This window comes from Lupinus angustifolius, chromosome LG17 (genome assembly GCF_001865875.1).
Source record: "Lupinus angustifolius cultivar Tanjil chromosome LG17, LupAngTanjil_v1.0, whole genome shotgun sequence".
NCBI lineage: Eukaryota > Viridiplantae > Streptophyta > Magnoliopsida > Fabales > Fabaceae > Lupinus > Lupinus angustifolius.
The window spans coordinates 88,168-100,385 of NC_032025.1; the positions used below are offsets into that span (position 1 = coordinate 88,168).

The 12,218-nt window shown below is 33.9% G+C and overlaps 3 protein-coding genes across 5 annotated transcripts; 1 reads left to right on the forward strand and 2 right to left on the reverse strand.

The window, feature by feature from the left end:
* LOC109331024 (protein FANTASTIC FOUR 1-like) lies at positions 825–1,967 on the reverse strand. The gene is made up of 2 exons (XM_019565308.1): positions 1,812–1,967; positions 825–1,742 (listed from the first exon to the last, which is right to left on the reverse strand). Exons 1-2 carry the CDS (start codon positions 1,867–1,869, stop codon positions 961–963), a joined length of 840 nt encoding a protein of 279 aa, XP_019420853.1. The 5' UTR covers positions 1,870–1,967; the 3' UTR covers positions 825–960.
* Positions 5,076–9,556, forward strand: LOC109331603 (protein phosphatase 2C 70-like). 3 transcript variants are annotated; one of them, XR_002105815.1, is made up of 11 exons: positions 5,076–5,323; positions 5,413–5,791; positions 6,656–6,831; positions 6,928–7,086; positions 7,193–7,336; positions 7,441–7,502; positions 8,241–8,376; positions 8,493–8,587; positions 8,683–8,872; positions 9,018–9,072; positions 9,366–9,420. XR_002105815.1 is itself a non-coding variant. In XM_019566204.1 (11 exons), the coding sequence occupies exons 1-11, from the start codon at positions 5,147–5,149 to the stop codon at positions 9,522–9,524; spliced, it is 1,782 nt and encodes a 593-aa protein (XP_019421749.1). In that variant the 5' UTR covers positions 5,091–5,146; the 3' UTR covers positions 9,525–9,556. The 3 variants fall into 3 exon arrangements, 2 of the variants coding, with proteins under 2 accessions (XP_019421749.1, XP_019421748.1); XM_019566204.1 differs by having other exon boundaries at positions 5,091–5,323; positions 6,928–7,080; positions 8,683–8,928; positions 9,366–9,556; XM_019566203.1 differs by having other exon boundaries at positions 5,093–5,323; positions 8,683–8,928; positions 9,366–9,556.
* Positions 9,802–10,915, reverse strand: LOC109331604 (2-hydroxyisoflavanone dehydratase-like). Its single transcript, XM_019566206.1, has one exon. The coding sequence runs from the start codon at positions 10,881–10,883 to the stop codon at positions 9,915–9,917; it is 969 nt and encodes a 322-aa protein (XP_019421751.1). The 5' UTR covers positions 10,884–10,915; the 3' UTR covers positions 9,802–9,914.

Genomic DNA, 12,218 nt, shown 5'->3' on the forward strand with positions numbered 1-12,218 from the left:
ATAAATTAGAATAATTATTAAAATAAAATGAAGTTTTTAGACCATAATGGAGAAATGTGTTGTTGTATGAAGGGACCCAAATTGATGGGAGATTAGACCCACCAATATTGGTGAGGAATATATTCTTTACAATTCTCAATGTTTCTTCTCCTTTCCAAGAAATTAGAGCATATGCTTAAGCCACTTTTTTAGAAAAAATTCAAATACTCGTTTTCTGTTGTCCAATCAATAGTGACACTTGTTTTTCCATTTGAAATTTGAGAATGGTGATGCATTTGCCATTCAAAAGTTGTAAGCACGTTGAATCGTAAAGCTGATCCATGCAATGAGAAAACAAAGAAAAATGTGAAAAAATCCCTCCAAAATCAGTGCTGGTACAAATATAGTTTTAACAAGTTGGCTATGTAAAGTTATTTTGAAAGCAGTTGTTATTGTAATAATAGACTAATAGGGTGATATATGTCGGTGCTGAAAGTGTACATAAGAAGAGCACTGTGGGAGACACTTTCACTTACCCTCACAAAGTTTATATACTATTATTACATGCTTTAAGACTCATTGGTCCCCCGACAAATATCTATTCGAATCTTTTCATGCCTTTAATTTGTAAATAGCCCTTGTATGAAAAAGGGATAAGATCTACTTCGTAACACACTTTTCACCACAATCATTTACTTTTCTTGCACCTTCAACATTTTCTAAAACATAACCAAACTTGCCTCCATAACAAGTCCGAGAAACACATCTAATAATGATAATAACTACCGAAAACATAAGCATCTTATTTATGAAATGAACATAAAGGGAAACTGATAAAAGGGCATTGTAGAAATTTGAAATTATATAGTAGATCGAAATGAGAGGATAAGGAAGTTGGCACTGCCACCCAATATATAAATATTTGATTATATAGTATATCCAAATTTGATTGTTAAAAAGGTAGTATTTTGAATTGTTGAGTCATGCTGTCAAAAAGTTAACTACAGCAATTCCAAATCCATTATTTTCTTCATTGCACCTGCTTCTGCTTCTTCTCCCTTTTCTATCATATTTTTCCATTATTCTAATATTCCAACTATTTCCACTTTTGTCTCTCTCATTCTCATTCTCATGGCCTTCTAACTCTGCTTCTTCCTCTTCCTCCAAATCTTCTATCTCTTCTTGTAGCTCTCTCGACTCTCTAATCATTTCATTTTCAAGTTCTTCTTCATTCTCATCATCTTCTTCTTCTTCTTCTTCTTCTTCTTCTTCTTCTTCTTCTTCTTGTTCTTCTTCCTCCATTGGATTTCTCAAAAAAGAGAGGCGAAGGCGACCTTGACTCCTCTCAGCTTGGAAACATGAACCAGTTGGTTGGAGCTTAGTGACCTCAATCACCAACCTCCCACCTTCTCTGCATGGCATCATTTTTAAACATTCTGAACCACCCCTTATAGTAGTCAAAGGAGGTGGAAAATTCTTTCTTTTCTCTTTCTCATTCTCACCTCTCATAATTTTACTTCCTTTCTTTTTCTCAACACATTCCCATGAAAAACAAGGAGAGTAAGATAACAACTCAACCTCGTTGTCCATGATGTCATCACTGCCTGTCTCGTTCCCTAAGTTCTCAGTGCAAAGTTCCAAACTCTTTGGGCTCAGTCTCACTGATGAATACTTCAACTGTGGGTGCACATAAGTGTTGGTGCTGCTTTCTTTATCTTTGGAAACATTGGAAAGAGCTTGAAGGAAGTTCCAACCACTTTGGTTAGTTTTGTAACTGTTTTCCTCACAATGGGGTTTGGTATTAGGTTCATAGAAACAAGATTCGAAAGGTATATCAATAGGGTTAGAAACAATACATGAGTGCAACCCACGGTACATAATTTCAACCATGTTGTAAATGTGAAGGTGGGTGGAATGAAGAGGAAACAAAGATAATAAATGGTTGTGTATTTGATACTATAGAGAGAGAATAAGAGACTAAGAGAGAGTGAGAGAATAGAAGAAGATGTGGTATAAGTGAGGGGGGGGACTCAATTTGTAGTCCCCAAAAAGTTATATCATGTAGGTAGGAAGGTAGGAAAGTAGGGAATAGTGTCTTTTGCACCACTTCAATTATGCCTTTCTTAATACACCACATAATGCAAACATAGACTATAAATTATTTTCAAATTAAGAAATTGGTCATAAAAAAACAGATTTATACATTGATATATGATTAATTGTCAATAATAATAAAATTACACTAGAAAGTATCCGGTTATATTTATGACATGAAAATAAGTTGAATTGGTGAAGAATTTCCTTTCATATAAACAAGCTGAAGCATGGAGAAATTGGGGATTCTATTATGCATGTCCTTATGAGGAAAACAATGTATAAAGGGAGGGACATGTGAATAAAGATCTTTTGTCCCCATTTATGTTTCAATTGGTGATCTGGGTTCGGGACATATGGGTATTATCTTTGCTAAAAAATTACCAGCTTTACTATTCCTTTTCCAAAAGAAAGCAAACAAAAGGCAGGAGCACCATATGGATTCGCCCAAATATTGCTTGATAGTCATTCTTAATCTGCCTCTATTAATACCTTTTTTAAGGCTACCCAAAATTTTGTCTATTCTTCAAATGCCATATAATGTCAAATCATCAAATGGTTGGCTTAAGGAAAAATATCAACTTTGTCACATATGTGATTTTCTCATGAATATGAGGAAAATATATCATTTTCCATAAAATTATACTAATAATGCAACTTTTAAAAAAAGAGAAACAAAGAAACATTTGAGGGGGGAAATGGTGATGGCCCAATTATACCTTTTCTTTTTGGGGGAATAGTTGTCTCCCTTCTTTCTTCAAAATGATAAATAGAATATTATGGGCAAACAAAACATCATACACAAAAGATTGTTTTACTAATTAAACATCAAGAATTTATGATTCAATAAATGGTCTTTGGTGCATGTTGGGAAGACTAACTATTCTACATGAATGATTATGTTAACCAAGGCTTAATTTCCCTACATGAGCTTTGAAACTCAGTAACTTAACAACACTTATTACATCCATCGGATGTTGAGTGCAAATTATGGAGAACCATTCAAAACTAGGAAAGATGTTTCATTCAAAATTCCTATTAATCATAATTCATACCTCATTTTATCAAAGTTTTAACATAGTGTATTAATGTAAAAAGGCTAAAATATATAATAGAAATAAGGTAATGCATGTTTTGACAAAAATGTTAAGTCGTTTCAAATTTTTTTTTAGGATTTTGCTAACAGTGTTTTAAGGATATAGTTTAAGAATTCATGTAATGATTTTTTATGGATTATGGCTGTCTAAGAATAATAGATATATGCACTCACATCATTGCACAAATGAAGAGAATATTTCTAGAATATTTGATATTTTCAAAATGTTTAATACACTGTTTTTAAAGCAACCTAACATATCATGCTTAAATGACTCCCAAAGTAAATATGTGATTAAAAGTTGTATTTCCCTTTATTTTTTAAAACATTCACCTAGATCTTAACTCCATTACTAGATAAATTACAGGGCTGTTTGTGGTTTGATTGGTACATCTTTGTTTTGTAAGGGAGGTATCCCTTTAAGCCCAAAGCGGAAAGTTTGGTCCATACAATTCCCTAAAATGTATGGATATCTTGAAAAGAAAAGTTCAAAAGCCATTTTCATAATGGAAAAGAGTGATTCCCCATTAAGACGCCAATTTAGTAATTACCACTGTCCTCTAAGATTAACCAATGAATCTTAAAGGGGGAATAATGTATCATCTTCATTCATCTTTCTCTCTTCCTATTATTTCATTTCTTGGTATTATAATATTGGTGAAAGAAGCCAATGCCCTTGTGGTGGACCATGAATTAATGACCAACCCTAAATACTTAAAGTGTTCTTAGGATCACTACCCTCATGTATAGATTTGCCTTGTTTAGGAATTGAGACTTGGAAGCTTGTTTAATCATTATATTGGTGTTCCAAATGAGCACAAATCCTATTTAACCCCTCATTTACTTTGAGAATAAATAAAAGGAATTCTCTTCACATTGTAATGTATTACATAGAAGGAATTTTTTTAAGAACAGAAAAGATTAATTTATAATTACTTTTAGATTCAAATAAGAATGAATTATATTGTAATTGAGGTCAGAAACCCGGAATCTAAAACTCAATATAATATTATCTCCAAACTCATTCGGTTTTGGGTAACCCAAACCCAATAGAGAATCCAAAAAAATAGCTTAATAACCCAAAAGTGCAATTTTGCAAAAGCTAAGTCTAAGAGGGGGGAAATCTTAGAGACCATCGTTATACATAACCTACAATGCATCATGCAAAAGAAGAAAAGAACAATGAGTGAAAAAGACATTCTAAAAGAAACCCAGTTATGATAACGTAATGCCTCAAAAAATAACCTACAATGCATCATTCCCAAAGCCTCAAAAAATAACTTAATGCAAAGTGACACTCAAAAGTGAAGAAAAGAGTACAAGCATGACAAAGTCACACATCACGATTTACATGCCCGAGAATGAGGGTAAATTTGAATAGTGTATTGTAATCGAGACAAGCTTAAGTGTAGGGTACCACATCTCAAATTCTAACACAAATCCAAAAATTAATATCGGGTAAAACTTTAACCCAACAACATATTTAATCGGTTAAATTTGGGTTGAGTTTGTACAAATACAGGTGAGTTTGATTTTCATTGTTATTTTTATGATTGGATATAATTGATTATTCAAATACCTATTTTCACAATTTGAGGGTGATGATGTGACGTGGAATATATGGGTCAAAAATTGACAATAATAAGCTATAATTAAGGAGTGGAAGAAAATCTAAATAAGTTATATATTTATATGATAAAGAAAGATAGAGAGGTGAATGCTTGGCACACGAGTCAGAGTTGGATATCTTTCCACAATGCTAAATTTTGTTTATTTAATTAATATAAAATAAGGGGAAAATGATAGGAATAGTAATTTAGGGAAAAGTATATAAATAATTAAAAATGAAAAATGATGGTTGATATGATTATTGGTTATTGGTTATGAAGAAAGTAAGAGATAAAATGTAATTATGGATATGAATGGAGGAATGAAAAAAAAGAGTGAAAGGGAGCGAGGTTGTCGGAAGGAAGAGGAATGGAGATGGGAATGGGTATGGGAATGAGGATGTTTGGAATTAACATTCTAACACTCTCCTTTCTTCTCCTTATGCTTATTCTCATCCTCATTTTCTTCTTCTTCTTCTTCTCATTCCTTTTCTTTCTCTTCAAACCATGGCGCTTCTTTTTCAACCATTCTTCCTCCATCCTCAAGGTTAGTTATTTACTTACTTATTTCTATATTCATTATGATTATTATCCTTATCCTTATCCTCATGATTCTTATTATTATTATTGTAATAGGGTGAGCTAGAGAAACCTCTTGTTGGTGACCATCATCTTCATGAAGATGATGATGTAATTGAATTGAATAGAGACTATGATCTTGAGGGTGCTTGTTATCCAAATGAACCTCATTTTCATGGTCTTGTTCATAAGCAAAGGATTCCTCCACTTTCTATTCATCTTAATCATTTCCCACAACAACAACAACAACAACAACAACAACAACAACCTCAACTCGCTGTTCCTGATACTATTGTTTTAGATGTTCTTTCTCAACATGATGATCTTCTTGGACATACACTTAAGGCGCTGCATCATGGAGATGGACAACCCACACCCACTTTTCATAATCATACACCATTGCACCACTTTCCTCAAACAGAAACCTCCCATCAAAGTAATTTCTTACTTTTATTATTATCATTACCCTTCATTCTTTTATACTCATACTTTATATCTACATATTATCATGCCATAGTTATTATTATCATGGGAAATTGTACCTACCTCCCCCTAGGTATATATTAATTACACTTAGTACTCCTCTACTTTTGGATAGGATCACATGTTCTCGATAATGTTTCGACCAATCATATATTGACACATGAATAAAAGATTTTTAGAAATAAAAAAGTATATTCTGATTGGCTCGAGACCGAGATTGAAACATCTTTCGAGATAGGTGATCTCTGTTCCAACTTTTGACTCTTGAGAGGCTATCTGCAGTTAAGAAATGGAAGGAAGTGGAATGCATGGGATATACATTTGCCCCGTGATCCTCGTACCCTTTCTTATTCATAGTTCTGTTGTTAGACATATAAACCCATGCATTTGCCTTGGCCCAATAGCTTAAGCTTTTGCTAAAGTTGGTTCTTGACACCCCCTTCCTTTTCTTTCCATGCCCTTTTAAAACCATTTCTTTCAAAAGCTACCAATTCGGGTAATTTGTGATATGGTTTTGGAGAGTCAGGAAAGGAATGTATATCCCGAGCCTAGTCTTTCCATTTCGCAAGCAGGGCCAAAGAGAACTCAGTGTGGCCACTATCGTCATCAATCTAATGGAGGTAATGTAACGATAATTGAATCAGAAGCAGGTGAGTGTAGCTTTTTGAAACAATAGAGGGTCTGAGTGCTGTTAAACCAAACCTCAGGGGAGGTCAGTGTATTATATTTGTTGAGTTGCTAATTTATATTGCTCTATGTATTTGCATTGCCTTTAATATGTGAAACATGTCAACTTATCTTTCTCTTAGAAGTGCAGGAAGTTGCCTCACTCTAGAGGTTATCAGCGGTCCTTCTTGCGGACTTCATTGTTCTGTACAGTCAACAAATCCCTCTCGGCTACCGCTGACCTTGGGGAGAATTTCTCCTACTGATTTATTGATAAAGGATTCAGAAGTCTCAGGAAAGCATGCTTTAATAAAGTGGAATTTGGATGTAAGCTCTTTTTTTCTTTTCTCTCTGGGACTTGCATTTTGATTTCTCTACATTATATTATGCAGTAATAATTATTTGTAAAATTATATTATTCAGAAAATGAAATGGGAGTTGGTGGATATGGGTAGCCTAAATGGAACCCTTTTGAATTCTCAGCCAATCAATCATCCAGATACTGGAAGTAGGAATTGGGGAGATCCAATAATTCTTGCCAATGGAGATGTCATAACACTTGGAACAACATCAAAAGTAATGGTAAATATTATGTCTGAATTTCGCTTAATGCCGCTGACACTTTTTCATTGTTTTGACTTTTGATTGTCATAGATGCAATTCATAAAAAAACTCCCATGTATGCCAGGTTCATATTACTTCAGAAAATCATCACTGCATTCCCTTCGGAGTTGGTATGGCATCAGATCCCATGGCTATGCGTCGAGGAGGAAAAAAGCTTCCCATGGAAGATGTTTGCTATTATCAATGGCCTCTACCTGGGCTAGATCAGGTTCTGAATTTATCAATAGCAGTCCTTCAAAGAAGCTTTCTTTTATTGTTTTATTTTTTTTACTTTCCAGTTGGAGCTATCTCACCTCTATGCCCAATTTGCAGTTTGGAATTTTTGGAATTTGTGATGGGCATGGTGGAGATGGAGCTGCTAAATCTGCTAGCAAGTTAGTATTTACTGCCTTTGGTCTGCCATCTTTGTTGTTTGGTGTTTTTATGATACTAACATTTAGTGGAAACCCGCTCTATGTTATCTGCCTTATGTTGGTAACTTTGGACACTAGGGCGCTATTTTTGAAAGTGGACTTCCATGATTCACTAATATGCTGATTTGTAGTATCTCTTAAAATCTTCTATTGACTGTACTAATATGTCCTTCCTGTTTCAACTTTCTCTTGAATCCTTACATTATTAAAGAATGCAAGTATATGTAGTATATTCAAGTAACCATCTGATGCCTTTCTGTTTTTATTCTTCCAGTGAGCATTCTACTGTAATTAATCGAACTATTAAATAAGAAGTATATTCAATAGCCTGTGATGACTTGCCTATACTGTCACATTGATTGTTATCTACCATTATTTGAATAGCCGATATTTATGGCATGCTGTAAATTGAATCAGTTTTGCTTACTAAAACAAAGAGTATTTATTTGAAAAATAAAATTAATCTCTAAATCCTTTATAATTAGATGCTACTAACTATTATTGTGAACATGAAGAACTTTGCTACTTGCAAAACAAAATTGGGCCCTGTCTTAAACGAAAAAATTACCAAAAAGTATTCCTTTAATGAATGTTCAAAATTCCAACAACCTTCCCTTCATGTTTTAGTTATTCATCATTGGTCATGTCTATTCTTAATCTAAGAACCAGCACTAATCTTTTATGATTCTCGTTTTGAAGACTTTTTCCTGAGATTGTTGCGAGTATTTTATCGGATCCATTAAAAAGGGAGAGGGTTTTATCACTCTGTGATGCTTCAGACATTCTTCAAGATGCATTTTCTCAAACAGAAGCATGCATGAATCACTATTATGAGGTATTATGTGGTCTGATCTTGTTTAGCATAGGCCATGTGTATGAATTTTTATCTTACTTTCGGTTCTAAATCTGCACAGTTATTATTTGCATATGTTAATAGCAAACTCTTTCCAGGGATGTACAGCAACTGTGCTTCTGGTTTGGGCTGACGGTCATCAAAATTTCTTTGCACAATGTGCAAATGTTGGAGACTCTGCCTGTATCATGAGGTGACTCTTTGATCTTGAATTTCTGTATGAGGATTTGTGATCTAATTATTGAATATAGTTTAATGGTTATATTATATGAAAATCATTTATGGCAGTGTTAACGGGAAACAAATAAAGTTAACAGAAGATCACAAGATAACGGATTATTCAGAAAGAGTGAGGATTGAAGAGAGAGGAGATCCATTGAAGGAAGGGGAAACACGTCTATATGGTATAAACCTTGGAAGGATGCTTGGGGACAAATTCCTGAAACAACAGGATTCACGGTTCAGTTCAGAACCTTATATAAGTCAAGTCCTCCATATCCATCAAGCAAACAGGGCTTTCGCTCTTCTAGCTAGGTCTTTTTCCTTATAATCTGTCATTTTAACTACATTTAATTTATCCCTTTTAACATTCCTGATTTTGCTTTCCACCATTTTATTTTCAGTGATGGGTTATGGGATGTCATCAGCATCAAGAAGGCATTTCAGCTAGTGCTTCAGGTGTTCAACAAATAACAATTCTATTCCCAATTATTTTTTACACTTAAATATATTTTCTGTCCCTGAATTTTGGTTTTATTCCCTATAATTTTTTTTGGGTTTGGTCCTTGGATACTCCAAAAAAGTTTTAGTTTTAATCTTTAGGGATGATGTGACTAACACCAACATGTAATTGGGGGCCAAAATCAAAATTCTCTCTTTTTGCAGGGACTGAACATATTTAAGCCTATTTTTTTATTGTTATATATTTCTGCAAACATGCTCTCTTAACAGCTTTGCTGTCAACTGAACAGATGAGGGAGAGATACTGTACAGAAAGAGAAGATTCAGCTGAAAAGATTGCTAGTTTCTTATTGAGTGAGGCTAAAACACTCAGAACAAAGGATAATACCTCTGTAATTTTCTTAGATTTTGATACCTTGAACAGATTTTCATGTAAAGTTGAACCCTAGTATGAATTAGGAAGTGTGGTAATGTATAATAATTTTAGTTCCCTTGAGCCTCATTCTATTTTCTGTTCCTCTCAAGCACATCTCATAGAATCAAATAGAAAGAAATTAAGTCATGAGCTGCTGAATGATCTAATCACTCATGTATTGAGGCTCTCACTTGTACTCAGTCTTTTCTTTGCAGTATTCATTTTCTCTTGTATTTTTTTCCTCTAAGTTCTAACTTGAAATATAATAATAAATAACAAATTAAGAGAAACAGAGTGGATGACAGAGTATCAAATTGGAGGGTACAAAAGACATTTATTGATTTCTGGAAAACACAGTGACAAATTGAACACAAAGGGAGGGAATCAAAAGAGCATTACATAATCCAAAGACCAAAGTTGTCACTCAAACAAGAAAAGAAGCCAAACGTTTGATCATAGCTTTAGCCTCATCAGTCTCAGGTGTGAAGAGTTGAAAAGCATGTGGTTCATCAGCAGCATCAAACAGCTCTTCCAATTCACCTTTCCAACCACTTTTCTTGAGAGTCTCATAATACAAAATATCTCTATCTCTAAACTCATCCTTCCCAGTCAGAGTAACCAGCACCTTAGAGCACCCAAGTGTAGCCAAACTCGGCGCACCGGCTGCACAAGGGTTCACCAAAGGATTATCCACCCCATCAACTGCATCAGGGTACGCAAAGTTCCAAACCTTAATAGCCAAACTATCCTCATGCTCCTCAACATTTTCATTACCAATAGGCTTAGATCCCCAAAAAAATGGGGTGCATAACATGGCACCCAATATTTTAACATTATTTGGTAATGCTTCATTCCCTGCACGCATGGTAATGTTATGTGCTAAGTTAGCACCATTAGTGTCACCACCAACATAAAGCTTATCAAAATCAGCATGTTCAATTAACCATGGCTCTGTGTTTGAAGGGCTATCTGTGGTGTGTGAAGCTATCCATTGAAGAGTTGTCCATCCATCTTCATAAGCTGCAGGGAGAGGATTAAGTGGAAGGAGTCTATAATCAACAGAAACAACTATAACGTTGGACTGTGAAGCTAAAATGTTAAGGTAACGGTGGTAGAAGAATGAAAAAGCTGATTCAACACAGAAAGCCCCTCCATGGAAGTAAACTAAGATAGGAACTTTTTGGTTTTGGTGAAGTTTTGGAAGGTAAATTCTTGCAGAGAGTGAAGGGTTGTTTGAGATAAGAATGTCTTTGGATGAGACATTAGTAAGAGGATGAAGAAGAGAAGGTGGTACAATTGGAGATCCTACAAGACGTTCAAATGTGCCATCTTTGTAGACTCTAATAAGGGGAAGAAGCTCTTTCTCTATCTCTTTGGTGGAAGAAGAAGCCATTGGAAGAGTAATGATTGATAGTGTTGGGTGTAATGAGGATATGTGATGCATTTAATATATAGAGATATGGAGTCAATAAATTAGTTGATACAAACAGGGGATATGATAAGATTCACGTGAGTTGTCAAAGTTGAATGTTAATTTATATTTTATAGTGTAATATTAATGATATAATTCTTATACTATTTACAACTGTGGACTTTCAGTGTATGCCGTTCCCATCAAGTTACTTTTTGATTTGTGTTGAACAAAATAATAATGGAGAATAAATGACAGGGAAGAAGATAAGATAACTTTTTAATGATTAAAGTTAATTGATATATTAGTATAATAATGTATCGGTTTAAATTTATTGTGTTTGAATTTCAACTACTAAAAGCAAAATTAAGATCGGGTTGCTGCTTCTAAAATAATTTTTAAATCCTTAAATAATGTTTGGAAAAATATAAATATTCAATTTCTGAAAACGTGGCAACTTAGTTATAAATATTTGCAAAATGATAATCATCTTTCTATACATGAGAATGACATATCTTTCTATATATGAAGAATTTAGTTCAAACTGTATCTGCTATACAATTTTTCGGGGCCACATCTGTTATCTCATAGTTTGTGTAATTTTATGTGTCATAAGTTTATAATTGGTGAAAAAATACTTAATAATTAAATTTAAACTTAAATATATTTTTTCTGACCAATCACAAGCTCATAACACATAGAATGACACAAACTATGGGACAACAGATATATACCCAATTTTTCCTTTGCCTGTTGTAGGTATAAAAAGCCTAATAGTAATAGGACATGCATGACTTATATGTGCTGATAAAACAACAACTAATGATTATGTCAGCCCAACTAACAAAAAAAGTGTGAAATTATGTATTGATAACACTTAATGACGGTCAAATATGTCAACCCAACTAACAAAAAAAAATAGCATTATTGTTTCATATACTCTTAGGAGATTGAGTTTCAATTGTGTTAGTTGGATTGGATCCAAGGACAAATGCCATCTACCAAACTAGTGCTATCTATCTACCCACCATATCCACCTAATCTCCCATGATACTTTTAGTCCTTGGCCCCCACGCCCAATACATCAAAACTTCAAATAAAGGAGTAGTTGATTTAAATCCCCACACTTGTATTTATAAAACATCATTTCTATGCGCATGTAGGATCATCAAAAGTGGAGATTTTTGGAGGCATTGAATGGAGACATCCTTAATGTGGAATCTCTTATCTTTAATGTTAAGAAGGGTTGATATACTTCATTACCCATATATACTCCGTTAATGCCACATTTTAGCTGAATCAGTCTTGGTAAGTGGA

Excerpts from the sequence above, each read along its gene's own strand:
- LOC109331024 (XM_019565308.1), bottom strand. The coding sequence starts at position 1,869 with ATGGTTGAAATTATGTACCGTGGGTTGCACTCATGTATTGTTTCTAAC. Across the intron at positions 1,743-1,811 it reads TGTTTCTAACCCTATTGATA|ACCAAAGTGGTTGGAACTTC; the intron begins TACCTTTCGAAT and ends GTTACAAAACTA.
- LOC109331603 (XM_019566203.1), top strand. The coding sequence starts at position 5,147 with ATGGAGATGGGAATGGGTATGGGAATGAGGATGTTTGGAATTAACATT. Across the intron at positions 7,337-7,440 it reads CTCTACCTGGGCTAGATCAG|TTTGGAATTTTTGGAATTTG; the intron begins GTTCTGAATTTA and ends CCCAATTTGCAG. Across the intron at positions 8,929-9,017 it reads GCTTTCGCTCTTCTAGCTAG|TGATGGGTTATGGGATGTCA; the intron begins GTCTTTTTCCTT and ends TTTTATTTTCAG.
- LOC109331604 (XM_019566206.1), bottom strand. The coding sequence starts at position 10,883 with ATGGCTTCTTCTTCCACCAAAGAGATAGAGAAAGAGCTTCTTCCCCTT.